The sequence below is a fragment of the Erpetoichthys calabaricus genome, chromosome 8, assembly GCF_900747795.2.
Source record: "Erpetoichthys calabaricus chromosome 8, fErpCal1.3, whole genome shotgun sequence".
Lineage (NCBI taxonomy): Eukaryota > Metazoa > Chordata > Cladistia > Polypteriformes > Polypteridae > Erpetoichthys > Erpetoichthys calabaricus.
Genome location: NC_041401.2, coordinates 123,180,768 through 123,196,094, shown reverse-complemented (window position 1 = coordinate 123,196,094; position 15,327 = coordinate 123,180,768). Strand labels below are relative to the sequence as shown.

General features: G+C 38.4%; 1 protein-coding gene across 4 annotated transcripts in view; it reads left to right on the top strand.

The window, feature by feature from the left end:
* chd5 (chromodomain helicase DNA binding protein 5) overlaps positions 1–15,327 on the top strand; it is a 92,368-nt gene that overhangs the window by 69,470 nt on the left and 7,571 nt on the right. For all 4 annotated transcript variants that reach the window (XM_028807411.2, XM_028807410.2, XM_028807414.2 and 1 more), the window contains exons 14-27: positions 1,116–1,307; positions 1,893–2,093; positions 2,540–2,677; positions 2,828–2,949; positions 5,946–6,119; positions 8,091–8,232; positions 8,423–8,554; positions 8,775–8,892; positions 11,803–11,927; positions 12,280–12,526; positions 12,787–12,959; positions 13,045–13,219; positions 13,371–13,457; positions 13,721–13,809. In XM_028807411.2, the coding sequence (XP_028663244.1) occupies positions 1,116–1,307; positions 1,893–2,093; positions 2,540–2,677; positions 2,828–2,949; positions 5,946–6,119; positions 8,091–8,232; positions 8,423–8,554; positions 8,775–8,892; positions 11,803–11,927; positions 12,280–12,526; positions 12,787–12,959; positions 13,045–13,219; positions 13,371–13,457; positions 13,721–13,809 (2,115 nt within the window). The remainder of the gene's footprint in view (positions 1–1,115; positions 1,308–1,892; positions 2,094–2,539; positions 2,678–2,827; positions 2,950–5,945; positions 6,120–8,090; positions 8,233–8,422; positions 8,555–8,774; positions 8,893–11,802; positions 11,928–12,279; positions 12,527–12,786; positions 12,960–13,044; positions 13,220–13,370; positions 13,458–13,720; positions 13,810–15,327) is intronic.

Below are 15,327 nucleotides of genomic sequence, written 5' to 3'. Positions count from 1 at the left end.
CATACTCTGGAAGTGTTAAGTCTAGCTGAAGCCTGCAAAGACAGTGGATTTGGGCTAGAGAGGTTAGGTATCACTATCTGAATTTTACAGATCTGTGCTTTTAGTCTACCTTCAAGGCTGGCTGAGTTCTCCTTGTATGATAGCAGTAGTTAAGCTGTCCATTCTTCTGCAGAAACACTGTCCAAGGTGTACTTGGCAAGTTATTCTTACTCACTTATACATTGATTTTAGATAGTGCAGTTTTGAACTTAAGGGTTATTAAAAGAAAATACTTTCACTTGTGTGTTATTTGAATGGTCATCTTTAACAGTATGTAGTACAAATTTCCACTACTCTTCTAGCAGTTCAGGAAAAGAAAAATGGGCACCACTGGCTCATTGTTTATTATACAATTAAACATTATGGGAGACAATTAAATAAGATATATTAATAATATACATTCAAAATGCACTCCATGTAACCTTTTACCTTATTTCTGCACCCATTATTGTATTTGTAATATTTTTAGAGGCGGTGATTTTCACATACTTACACCAACAGCCTTTCATACTAGACCAGTTAAGAGTTGCCAGCTGACCTAATGGTATATTTTTAGAGTGTGTGAAGAAAATCTGTGTACCTAGAGAGAAGAAATATAACTGACATTAACATGACATGCAAATTCAACAAAGACTATGTCATGGCCAGAATTCAAGCCTATTACACAGAAACTGTGAGTCAGTATTGCTATCCACTTGCCCACTGTGCTGCCCTAAAACAACCCCAGTAAAAGAACATATTTGTGAATAGGAGAAATTTATTATTAAGAAATTGTCACTTTTCAAATATTCTGTACCTGTTCCCATTTAGCACCTAAACTTCTCCTTTGCATGAATTGTTGTTTTATATTTCTCACATCAATGCTGAACACCTTTTTTATTTACATTTAATGCATTTTTAAGCATTTCTTTTCCACAAATGGTAATCGTAACATACAGTATCTTATGTTTAACCCCACAGTCTTTGTTTTATGCCCTCTCATCCTAACTTAGCTCTTCTGATTTGCTTGAGAACATCACTTATGATGATTTTATTATGTTCATCTAAATACTTTTCCTGCATTTTTGTCTCTGTAGCCCACAATTAAGTTTGATAAGCAATCCTGGTACATCAACTCCACTGGAGGCACCCTACATCCTTATCAGCTTGAGGGGCTGAATTGGTTACGCTTCTCTTGGGCCCAGGGTACCGATACCATCCTTGCAGATGAAATGGGTTTGGGAAAGACTGTACAGACCATTGTATTTCTGTACTCTCTCTACAAAGAGGTTGGTCTTATGTTAGTTTGAAATAATATATTAATTGCATAATAATTCTAGTGATGTGGAGTTCTCAATAACCTGTTCGTTCTGCTCATAGATTTATTACTCAGAGGAAATGTTAGAAAATTATTCCATTCTTGTGTTATTTCTCAATCTCAACTATGCTATCTACAGTGGGTTGGAAGCAATTTCTAATGATAATTTTTTCTTTATTATTGTTTTTAATGTGTTTTCTTTACTTTTAATACAAGGAAGGCTGCAACATACCGGTGACTGCTAGAAAATCATGTGCTCTTAGAAGATCATATTTAAATGTTTCAGGGCCTTCATAATAAATTTCATAATTAGCTGAAGCTTTTATTATAAAAATTACACATTGCAAATGCACAGTGAATAAAGCAAGTAGTGGTTGAAAAGTAAATTTATAGTTTACAGTCCAGCATCTTAAGTATTTGTAATCTCATGTCCATAAATACCATTTTAAAGGAGTACAGTTTCATATACTGCATCATACTGTAAGTCAAGTTGAAGTTGTCTTTAGCAATGCCTAATAGTAACCTTAAAGTTAACTGCACTTTTAATCTTAAACAGGGTCATTCAAAGGGACCTTACCTTGTAAGTGCCCCACTGTCCACCATTATTAACTGGGAACGTGAATTTGAGATGTGGGCACCTGATTTCTACGTAGTGACATACACTGGAGACAAGGATAGTCGTGCTGTAATCAGAGAAAATGAATTCTCATTTGAAAATAATGCCATGAGGACTGGACGAAAGGTTTTTCGCATGAAGGTGGGATTGATCATTTTGTTAATAAATGACTTATGTGATTTAAACTTAAATGAAGCTCATCCTTGAATGACACTAAGTTGAGGAATAGGATCAAGGAAATACTTAATGTGCTGTCTTTGAAATGCATTCATTAAGCTTTCCTAAGAATGCAGCCCTCCAAAATTTCCTTAAATTGACTGCTTTAGAATTCTTTGGATTCACAAACCAAACTTCTCCATGGTCAATACTGTTATCTCACAGTGGCGTACCTGTTAGGCTCTTGTGGCTAATTGATTGAAAAATAGGATCTCAAAAAGATAAATTCCTTTTTTTTTTTAAAGATTACAGTTTATAACATAAATAAATTTCATACTCACTATACAGTATTTATATATTCTTTATAGTATTGCTTAACAGTAGGTGCCAGGATGTGCCTGCCATTCATGTCTGCTTTGTTTTTTTCACAGAGGGAAACTAAAATTAAATTCCATGTTCTTCTGACATCGTATGAGCTGATAACTATTGATCAGGCTATCTTGGGATCAATTGACTGGGCCTGTTTAGTAGTGGATGAGGCTCACCGCCTCAAAAACAACCAGTCCAAGGTAGACTGACATTTAAAAATGACTTGTGCATGTGCAGGGTCATTTCTGTAGTAATGTAGCTACTGTCCTTTAAAGCAAGTTATGTATTGGAAATTCCTGTCATGTCAGAAGACATCATAACATGATTTCATGTTTTGTTTTTCTTCCAAGTTCTTTCGTGTTTTGAGTGGATATAAAATTTATTACAAACTGCTGCTTACTGGTACACCGCTGCAGAACAACCTGGAAGAACTATTCCACCTACTGAACTTCCTGACACCTGAGAGATTCAAGTGAGCCATTGTTCCTTTAATCAATTGCCTGAAATTCCCTGAACCTACAGACAAACTGCACTGCTGAGGGCACTGTTAAATGCTGAAGTGGTGGTTCTTATGCTACCTTTTTTTTTTTTAATTAATTTTAATCATTCCATACGAATAGATCAGTTTTTACAAAAAATAGGATTGAAAACAGATCGACCCCCACCCCTGAGAAAGAGAGCATGACCAATGGGGCAAACCTTAAAGCTTGTAAACATACCTAAATTGATTAGTTGAATAGGGCAATAGAGATGAATGGAGAAGAGAAAAAAATGCGGAGAGAATTGCTTCCTCGGTGCTTTAAGAACTTATTTTAAAATATTATTGATTAGATCCTGCCAGGTTTTGAAAAAGTTCTGTAAAGATCCTCTAACTGAGAATTTGATTTTTTCCAATTTCAAATAGTACAAAACATCGATTTCCCACTGACTTAAAAGAGGAGAATTAGGATTCTTCCAGTTTAGCAAAATACATCTGCGTGCCAAAAGTGTAATGAATGCAATCACAGTTTGTTTGTCCTTCTCCAATTTAAACCCATCTGGAAGAACACCAAACACAGCTGTTAATGGGTTAGGAGGGATTGTGACACCAAGGCTTTCTGAGAGGCACTTAAAAATTTTGGTCCAAAATGATGTTAATTTGGCGCAGGCCCAAAACATGTGACCCAGTGAGGCAGGAGCTTGATTGCAGCGTTCGTAGGTTGGATCTTGCCCTGGAAACATTTTGGACAGTTTTAAGCGAGACAGATGTGCTCGATATATAATTTTGAATTGAATAATTGTATGCTTTGTGCATATGGAGGTCGAGTGAATTCTCTGTATTGCTATTTTCTGCTCCTTTTCTGATATATTGATTAAGAGATCTTTTTCCCATTGTCCTCTTGGATCTTTGAAAGGGAGGGAATATAAAATAATTTTATATGTTGCAGAGATGGTGTTTAAGTCCTCGAAATTGAGCAATATTTTTTCCGGCATGGAGGAGAGTGCAAGATGAGGAAAATCGGGCAGGTTCTGTTTAACAAAGTTCCTAATTTGAAGATAGTGAAAGAAATGTGTAGCTGGAAAGTTAAATTTGGAATGTAATTGTTCATAGGATGCAAAGATGTTGTCTATATAAAGATCTTTGAGCAATTTAATCCCAAATCTTTTCCAGATATTAAAAACTGCATATGTTTGCGAGGGTTGAAAGAGGTGGTTCTCTTGCAGGGTTGCCACATGTAAAAGATTCTCCATCTTAAAATACTTTCTACATTGGTTCCATGTCCTGAGTGAGTGAAGCACAATTGGGTTATTAGTATATTGGCGATACCTTGCATTTATTGGGGCACAAAGCAGGGAATATAAAGAAGTTCTGCAGGATTTTACTTCTATTGCGGACCAAGCCTGTGTATGTTCATTTATTTGTGTCCAGGTTTTTATAGCTTGTATGTTTGCTGCCCAGTAATAAAACTGAAAGTTGGGTAGAGCCATGCCACCTTCTGCCTTAGGTCTTTGTAGAGTCGTTGTTTTGATACGTGGATGTTTTGAGTTCCAAATAAATTTGGTTATTGTTGAATCTAATTGCTTAAAAAATGATTTATTGATGTATATTAGAATGTTTTGAAATAAAAAAAGAAGTTTAGGAAGAATATTCATCTTAACAACGTTAATTCTTCCAGCTAGAGTGAGATGAAGGGTTGACCATCTATGCAAGTCTTGCTTAATTTTTTCCATACAGATGACGAAATTTTGTTGATAAAGAGCTTTGTGTTTACTTGTGATGCTTACCCCTAGGTATTTAAACTGATCTGCTATGGTAAAAGGTAGGGTGTCCAATCTAATATTATATGCTTGAGAATTCACTGGAAAGAGTACAATTTTATTCAGATTAATTCTGAGACCAGAGATCTTTTGAAATTCTGTAAGTGCTGTTAAGACTTCAGGCACAGAATTTTGTGGGTCTGATATATACAGTACCATATCATCTGCATATAGAGAAATTTTCTGTTCCAGTCCTTCTCTGATAATCCCCTTTATCTGATAAGCATTTCGACAGTGGGCCGCCAGTGGTTCAATGGCGATTGCAAATAGCAGTGGTGACAAGGGGCATCCTTGACTGGTACCACGTTCTAGTTTAAAGTAGTCTGAACAAATGTTGTTAATACAAACTGAAGCTTCTGGATTGGTATACAGTAGTTTGATCCATGCATAAATGTTTGGGCCAAACCCAAATTTCTCTAATGTAGTGAAACCATTCAATCATGTCAAATGCTTTTTCTGCATCCAATGATAATAATATTTCTGGGGTGTTTGACTTTGCTGGTGAGTATATTACATTAAACAGGCATCGAAGATTGGAAGATAAGTGTCAAACCTTGATAAATCCTGTTGGATCTTGTGATATTACCGAAGGCAGCACTTTCTCCATCTTTCTAGCTATGATTTTTGAGAGTATCTTAACGTCATTATTCAGAAGTGAAATTGGTCTATATGATGCACATTGTAATAAGTCCTTATGCTACCTTTTTCTTATCGACATTTTTGACATACTCGCTGCTTTTCCAGCAGTCTTTGCAGAGTGATCCTGACTTTATTGACCTGTTTTTCCCTCAACTGAATGATAGATGGTTCAGACGTTTTCTGTAGTTTTCTCCATTGGAACATTCTTAATAATGCTTTAGTTTCACTTTCTATAGCAGGCAAAATTATTCAGAATCTGTTGTTATTAAATAGATGCAAGTTTTTAAGAAGGCTGATATTTAGAAAATATTGGGAACATGTAACAGCAATTACTTTGTTTTACACAAGGATCACTCGGGTTTTCTGGATATTCTCCAGAAGATTTGAAATTCCCCGCTGTTTGAAAAGTTTCTTGATTTCAACTATTCTTCAAAATCTGGAGAGTTAACATTTGCACTGAAAAGGAGATCTCTTTTCTCCAAATATAAAATACTTATGAAAGATTGATTAGGTCCTTCTTTTTTCATGTAGCAATCTTGAGGGCTTCCTGGAAGAATTTGCAGACATATCAAAGGAGGATCAGATCAAAAAGCTGCATGATCTACTTGGACCACATATGTTGCGGAGACTGAAGGCTGATGTCTTCAAGAACATGCCAGCCAAGACTGAGCTGATAGTGCGTGTCGAACTCAGTCCCATGCAAAAGTAAGTTTGTAGTAAATAGCTGGATAGCAGTATGAGCAAGAGGGTACACTATTAAAATACAGTTTTGATGAACCCACATACACCCACACATGCTCACACACTCATCAATTAGAAGTCATTAATCAACCTAATACACACATCTTTGGGACTTGGAATGAAAATTTAGATTATCCAAAGAAAAACTCAGACAGACATGGGGTATAACAAGCAACTACATGCATTAGATTGACAAACTGGACATTGCTTACTTCTCTGCAATATGTGTAGTGCGTAATGGTGCACTGTAACAGTAACCAGTGCATTTCAAATGACAAGAAATTTGTAGGAAGACATAGTAGTATGAAAGAAGCACAGCCAGAATGGGGATAGTTGCAGTCAATAGTATATAGGCGAAGACGGAAAGGAAGTGAAAAAAATCACAGAAAATAAAGGCAACAAGCAGGTTTTCATTGTATTTATTCTTCCCAGATTTCAATCGAACTCCTTGTTTGAGTAAACCTCCTGAATTGACGTGCCTTACACTACATTAATCATCTTGCTGAGTATTGTTACTTTATACAAAACCTAAATAAAACTGAATAATTTCAGTGCTTTTAGGTGGTGCCCCAGTCTAGACATGTGCATCTCTCTGCAAAACTTTTCCAAGCCTGCAGGTTTTGGCTTTTTTCATAGTTTAACATGCAGTACATGGAATTTTGAGATGGTGAAGAATACAATCACAAATTTAAATATCTGAAGTAGTTTGTAATTATTAATTGTTTCTAGCTACTTAAAACTCTATTAGCAAAGGAAGGCAACTTATTCAAACAATGATGCCAAAAATCCTGTTGGTGATGTTGACTGTCTACAACTATGGCTGGTGAGTTTCGACTGATGTTTTTTTTTTTGCCTCTGTTCTAACACGCTGTAGTGGCAATGCTGCACATAGTAATGTGGGAGCTGACACACACCTTCAGGACGTGCACCCCTCACAGAGTTCAGAGACTTGCTCTGTACAACTGGCTGATGGAGGTCTCCATTTAGCTCATGCTGCAGAGTGCTCATGTCGGAGAGAATTCACAGCTAACCACTGGCAGTTCACCAAACTTCAAACTGAGATACTTCATGTTATGAGTCCACAGCATTTCATATGTTCAAATAGTACATGTCAAAAAGTGATTGCTTTTAAAAGAGTGTTGCAATCTGCATAAAAATGGACAAGGATATTGGCATTGTGTTGTGCTGCTAATAAGAACTAGGAAGTGGTATAGTTGGGGGCACATTTACTACCATTTTTGTTTTACAAATTCTCTGTTTTTATGGAAAAAATGCTGTGATCACAGCGGAATAGTTGCTTTGAAATCTTTGTGTGCACTGGATTCTGTCTACAGTGGAAATTTTCTTGGTTTCACAGAAAAGAAAAATACACACATATGTATTTTTTCATTCACACCTTCTTTTACAAGTTAAAAGAAACATATTGTCAGATTAACTTTTAGTTTTAAAGCAGGTTTCTCAAATATATTTCTAAACTAGATTATAGCCCCACATAGGGTGGAGATCATTGTAAATTGTGCGCAGCACAGCACAGTTACCCTCCACTTGCCTTGCTGCAGCACAGTAGAGTTTCGTGCAGAAGCTGATGGCTACCTGTCTCAGTTTTGTCCACTCTCACCTCTCTCAGCCACACTAATTGGATGCTTTGTATGTGGTGCCAGCTACCATCCACGTTTCAGTGCAATCAAATCATTTGATTGGTGGTGGGAGTTTTTGGTAAGCAGGTCAACTGCAACCATTGCCACCTGGTGGCTAATACTGCCAAGTAACAGTGTTACCAACCTCAGCGCAAAGCTGGGCCTTTATAGACTGGAATCCTCCTTGCATTTTAACATGGTTGCTCTGTTGTATGCGCAAACCTGATTTAAAGGCAATAATGTTAAGAGAGAGACTTAAATGGTCTGTTCCTTTAACTTTCTGTTATATCTCCCACAGAAAGTATTACAAGTTCATTCTGACCCGAAACTTTGAGGCACTCAACTCCAAAGGAGGTGGAAATCAGGTGTCACTACTGAATATTATGATGGATCTGAAGAAGTGTTGTAATCACCCTTATCTTTTTCCTGTGGCTGCAGTGGTAAGAGAATTTGTTGTGTTTCAGTTTTAATAGTGTAGTATCTGGTAGTTAAAAGGTGTGCCTTATTATTATTATTATTATTAATATATGTTATTTATAGCGTGCCTTTCCCATGCTCAGAGTTGCCTTACTCTGCTGTCAAAGAGTAAACTGGCTGTGTGAAGGTTACGTGATTTTTACCCTTTTGCAGGAAGCTCCTGTGTTACCCAATGGCTCATATGATGGGAATCTACTTGTTCGGTCTTCTGGAAAGCTTACCCTTTTGCAGAAGATGCTGAAGAAACTTAAAGATGAAGGTCATAGGGTCCTTATCTTTTCCCAGGTAAGAGCAGAGGTTAATCTACACATCTTCTGTCATAGTGGAATATGTACAAGTGCTTCACTTTCTGTTTTATCATGTCTAGGTGTTCATTTCAGTTGGGAACATTCATACCATATGTCATTTAGCTTGTCTTATTTTTGGAATAAAGAATAGCCATACAGTATCTGGGTTAGACATTATGCCTATTTAACACAGACACACATTTCTATTTCTCATCCAGATGACAAAGATGCTTGATCTTTTGGAGGACTTTCTTGAATATGAAGGATACAAATATGAGAGAATAGATGGTGGTATTACTGGGGGTCTGCGCCAGGAGGCTATCGATCGATTCAATGGTAAATCTCCCTTTGATTAATGAGCTGTGTGATGTTTTCAAAGTTTCAGGCAATCTTTATTTTATTGTACCCATCTTAGCAAGTCAAATATGAGACCATTCAAGATACACTTTGGGGGATCCTTAACCAGTAGTTTTGCTAAGAGGCTGAGTCCCAAAGTTGGTACTGCACAACAAAAGTGCATTGGGCATGGCAGAGAAAAACTGCTTTTCTGGAGGCACTGTCTGTGGAGTCTACTTGGGTGTTACAAAGATGTATCAGTGGGCAGCTTCTGAGCTCAGGATTTTCAGAAATAGCCTCAGGGAAATAGACTAGAACAAGCTACAACTAGATTTCACGTCAGTTAGAGACATACTGTATATACTGTATTTAAAAGAGTACTTCATCATTTTTTATACTAGAAATTAGAAGCAGTAAGGTATCAAAAAGGCAGAAATTAAACAATTAGTAAAATATATAGCTGTATAAAAAGAAAAATGGCAATCAGCAGAGGAATGCTATAAAACGCAGGCAAGCAATACAGTTGTGTCAGAAGACATTCAACATGGGTTTAACCCGAAAGATATTGTGTTTGAATAATATGGTGGGATTTTTGGAAGAAGAAACAAAAACTTTGCCTTAAAAAAGTTTTTGGCAGGGTACTTTATGAGAGACTAAATGTATTATTAGTATTAGTAATTCTTGGTGCACTCTACAAATATGTGCAGGACTGGCCTTTAGAAATTGTTAAAATATTCTGTGACTTTTTATTTAATATAAACAAGTAAGACCAAAATGTACCAAGTAACAAGCAATGTTAACTGGAATTTGGCATGCACAGTTTAAGAACATAGCCAACGTCCAGTTATGCATCTGGGCCTTCTGCTCCTTCTTCTGTCCTGGTCAGATTCAGTTTGCTCTCTTCCCTCAAGACAGTAGTGGACGTCTTTTGTAGGAAATGTTTAGTTTCTTGGCAATCTGTTGCCTACCTTGAAACCCAAAGACAGACAAGCTGCATGCTTTATTGAATGGAATAAAAGGTTTCAGCTGTGCTAACACAATTACAAAAGTTTCTCTAATAACCAATTAACTTTTAAATATGATTAATTAAGGATGAGCTAAGAGAGTTTACTATTAGGACACTGAAGAAATGGCTGCTGGAAGTCGGACTTTGAGGATAATAAATTATAAATTAGTCATTTCAAGCAGTAATAGCAATTTGCAACATTAGTATCATCTTGGCTATATATTTAAGTATTTTGATGGTGCCTTGATAAAGTGTTTCGACCAAAAATATGAACATTTCTGTTAATACATGAAAATTATACATACAGGAATAAAAAATCATGTAACATTCTCCCATCTAGTTAATCAAATTCAGAGTTGCAAGGAAACAGAGCCTACTCAGCACCATTAAGTGCCAGACTGGACCAGTCCCAGACGGGGTGCCAGTGGCAGGACCAAACTGGAGTCATCACTTAACCTAACATCCAGAGTTAAACTCACACAGACATGAGGAGAACATGCAAATTTCACATAGGCATTGAACAGCTCAAGCATTTGCTCCACGGTGACTGTTTGCTAACACATTTTTACTGGCTATTTGAGATACATAAGAGTGGCTGCACAAGCAAGACAAAATGTTTTATTTGTGTTACCTAGAATACCTTTGTACACATTATAACAAATGTCTCAGGTTCATGAGGATTATGTTGTTAAATAAAACATTCTTGGTTTTACTGGCATGTCTCATAATAGGTGATACCTTGTGTATATGTTACGGCCAAAACCTGAAGTTCTGCCAGTTCCCAAATTTCCATTTCGCATTTTGGCTAAGAGGTGTGGCCGAAGTCCAAATTACTAGAAATGACCAGTGTATATGCTAATTTGGTCTGCCATTTTGTGAAGTGGCGAGAACTTCCTGGCCAAAATTCGATGTGCTGATGTAAGACTATCTGCTCAAGGAGCGAAGATGCTTAAAAATTTCAGATGCAGATTCAGAAGAGGGTTTTCCATTCTGCACAAGAAACTGCTCACACTGGAATCCGTAGGCACAGAAGAAAAAATCACTACGAACCGTCACGTCTTCCCAGTTACCGACCGGCGGCCAAGGCTACACTCGATGCAATTGCACTACTAAGTGTGCAACAAATCGCTGCTCATGCCTTTTTTCTATCGACTTTGGCCGATCGCCCTATGCCATTTCACAAATTGGCAGGCCAAATCCCAAAATCCAGGAAAAGATCAGACATTGGCTGGTCAATTTACAGCGACATTGGCCATTTCCCGATTTCACCGGACACTTCCCGCTTTGGCTGATTTCAGGTTTTGGCCATAACATATATGTGTATATTTTTAAAGAGTGCAGTTCAGAAGTGTTTGGACGGTGACACAATTATTATTAGTATGGCGCTCTACCCAAGCATACTGGTAATTATATTAAACAAAAGATATGAGCTTTTAGTATAGACTTTCAGCAATCATTTGAGGGGATTTACATAAAGAAAAGAATGAATGGTATACAGTAGGAACTGCAGCATTTCTTATATGTAGTCCCCCCCTATTTTAAGGAAAAAGGATGCCAGCTGGTACTTTACCATGAACTTTAACACATAAAGTTGTAAAGAAATGCAACAAATTATGTAGCAGTCCAGTTAAAAGTTCATAGCGATATATAATGAGTACATTTGGAGACTAGGAATAGACATGTTATTGTGAGTTAAATGTCCAATTGTCAAGAAAATATGTGGTTCTTATTCTTCTTATGTGTGCGTTGTGCCTAATCTTGTGATGGAGAAGTTTACCTTGTGCATCAGCCGGACTACACCAATCTCATCCACCCTAGACAGACAGTGCTTTCTTTATTTTAAGAGTCAGTTTAACACGATCAACCAGATATCTCCACATTTCTGTGTTTTGTGGTGTTCTCAGCTCCAGGAGCCCAGCAGTTCTGCTTCCTGTTGTCCACTCGTGCCGGAGGCCTGGGAATTAACCTAGCAACGGCCGACACGGTCATCATCTATGACTCAGATTGGAACCCTCACAATGACATTCAAGTGAGTGACAGGAACATGTTATGATCTTTAAATTTCTTCCAGTTTTAACTATTGGTACTACAAAATATTGAGGCGAGTGCTGTCCATCAAGTTAAATTTCATATATCAGACATAAATATTTGCCATTCCAATGCCTTAGGAACCATTACTTTATTTGCTACAAAAGGAAAATAGCCCAAAATATTTGAATGAAATAAGCTTAAAAAATCTTAAGTATGCATGCTGGTCACCTAGTATTGTTGGATCTGCCTGATGTCACCTTTCTTGTGAGGTCAGATAGGCCACTGAAGTTACAACAAGCTTCACCTGATGTCCGAATAGCGTTACAGCACTAACTAACATTCTCCTATAGGCATTCAGCCGTGCACACAGGATTGGACAAAACAAGAAAGTGATGATCTATCGGTTTGTGACTCGTGCCTCGGTGGAAGAGCGCATCACACAGGTGGCCAAACGAAAGATGATGCTGACGCATCTAGTGGTGCGGCCTGGCCTGGGGTCCAAGACTGGCTCTATGTCCAAGCAGGAACTGGATGACATTCTGAAGTTTGGGACAGAGGAGCTTTTCAAAGATGATGTAGAGGGTTCTCGGGCAAACGGTACAGAATTACTAATGTGTTTACTCTCATAATGCCGTGTGTAAAAAGAATTGATCTCATTAGACAACCTTTCACTTATAAAGTAGGGTAATTCCCTCTGCCCAATATTTCTTGCTTTCAGCCCACAGACGTTCTGTGTATCCTTTTCCACAATTGTACATCAGGGAAGGGCCCCTTCTGGCTTCCCTTGATTTCTTTGCTGGCTAGCGGTGGCTTAAACCCTTATATGAGAACTCCTGAAATGTGTTTGTCCTTTGCAGGGGACAGTAAGGATGGTGAGGAGGGCAGCGTAATCCACTATGATGACAACGCCATCTCCAAACTGTTGGACCGCAGCCAGGATGCCACTGATGACACAGAGTTACAGAATATGAATGAGTATCTGAGTTCTTTTAAAGTGGCGCAGTACGTGGTGCGTGAGGAAGATGGCGAGGTGCGGCCAATGATAGGATTGAGAAAAAATGTAGATGCCATTAACAGCACCTCTAAAGTCTTAAACCTGTGCTTTATTGTTTCAGGAAGAGGTGCAACGGGAGATTATAAAGCAGGAGGAGAACGTTGACCCAGATTACTGGGAAAAGCTGTTGCGGCATCATTATGAGCAGCAGCAGGAGGACCTCGCTCGCAACCTCGGGAAAGGAAAGCGCATTCGCAAGCAGGTCAACTATAACGATGCCTCACAAGAGGATCAAGGTACAAGTTTTGTTTTCTGGGGATAGTGAATATTAAAATTAAACATAACTGATTACCAGCAAGTCTTTAAACACAAGAACTGTACACCCCGTTCCATTTGAATAGTCATACACAAAAGAGAGGAGTGTCTAACAGATTAATCCACCCTTAGAATGGCAGGATGACCTCTCAGAAAATCAATCAGAGTACTCCATTGGGTCGGAAGATGAAGATGAGGATTTTGAAGAGCGGCCAGAAGGTAAGTACATTCACATAAGGTGTATTGAGGCAGCGATGTTGTGGCACTAAGCTAAACATTTAATGGTGGAATCCATTAATCATAACCATCAGGTCAAAATGACTTTTGGCAAAACTGTTCTTTGAGGCTATTCTCAGTGAACAAAAAAGGGAACTGGCCATCTTTTCTCTTTGAAAAGTTTTGTTAAACCACTGGAGTGGTCAACGCGGGAAAGTTTTTTCTTCTAGTAGCATTAAGGCTGATGAAACCAATGATTGTTTCAGGGGGACGCAGACAGTCACGAAGGCAACTGAAGAGTGACCGTGACAAACCATTACCTCCTCTGTTGGCCCGTGTTGGGGGAAACATAGAGGTGAGAAAAGCTGAACTTCTTAAGCACCTTACTCACACCCCTGTGCCACCAGTAGTGACACTTCCTAAATGGACACTCCACACTACACGTTAAGAAGCTGACTTACTCTGTTGCTATAAGTGGTAAGAGCACACTGCACGGGGCTCTGCTCATAAAGACGTGATAAGCAGGCCTCACCTCATAAAGAAATGGATACTCAACTATTGCCTTCCACAGTTTTTCAACGGCTCCTCATTCAAATTGTTGGAAGTAAGTGTTTGATTCGATTAAAACTAATCTTCCATTATTCTTCTCTAACAGGCTATGACCTCCTCCTATGGAGTAATATTTCAGACAAAATGAAATAAATAAATGCATTGTGAAATGTGGCATTTAATAAATACTGTCATAGGAGAATGATCTGTGAGCATCCATAATTGAAAGCATCACAAAATATGTTTGTTACTTTTTTCTTTAATTATTTCTTATATTCTTTATTTATTTCAGAAACCCCTCACACAACGTGAAATACACCCTAAAATGAAAACTGTCTCTTTCACCCGTTGAAGATGAGAGGGCGGGCTCTAGTGGGTAGACTTTTTTGATTGGTGAATCGTCAAGAGAATGGGTGTAAACCTTCAGCTATCACATTTACAGCAGGTGCGGACTCCTGGTGATGAATTTGGAGCTTCTTGAACTAAAGTAACCACTTGTGCAGTAATTCTGGGTAATCCATAGTCATGCACAATCAAGCCACATGCTTCACTGATGATTCACCAACCATAAAGCAGTACTCGCTAGAGCCCACCTTATCAGCTTTGATGGGGTTATTCATTTCAGTGATACCATGCACAGCCTGAAGTTCTCCTTATTAATTCAAGAGCCTCCAAATTAATCACCAGGAGTCTACATCGGCTTTAAATGTTCTCCCTTTATTGCCAAAGATTTACATCCACTCTCTCGACGATTCACCAATCAAAAAAGTTTCCTCACTAGAGCCTATCCTCTCAGTTTCGACGGGTGAAAGTGACAGTTCCCATTTTGGGGAGTATTTCATGTTGTTTGAGGTGTCACTGAAATAAATAAAAGAAAAAATAATTAAATAAATTGTATAAAGAAAAAAGAAACAAAAAACACATTTTGTGATTTTTAAATTATCCATCCATCCATCCATTTTCCAACCCACTGAATCCGAACACAGGGTCACGGGGGTCTGCTGGAGCCAATCCCAGCCAACACAGGGCACAAGGCAGGATCCAATCCTGGGCAGGGTGCCAACCCACTGCAGGACACACACACCCACACACCAAGCACACACTAGGGCCAATTTAGAATTGCCAATCCACCTAACCTGCATGTCTTTGGACTGTGGGAGGAAACCCACGCAGACACGGGGAGAACATGCAAACTCCACGCAGGGAGGACCCGGGAAGTGAACCCAGGTCCCCAGGTCTCCCACCTGCGAGGCAGCAGCGCTACCCACTGTGCCACCGTGCCGCCTTTTTAATTTTTTACTTTCACTTATTTTATTATTTTTTT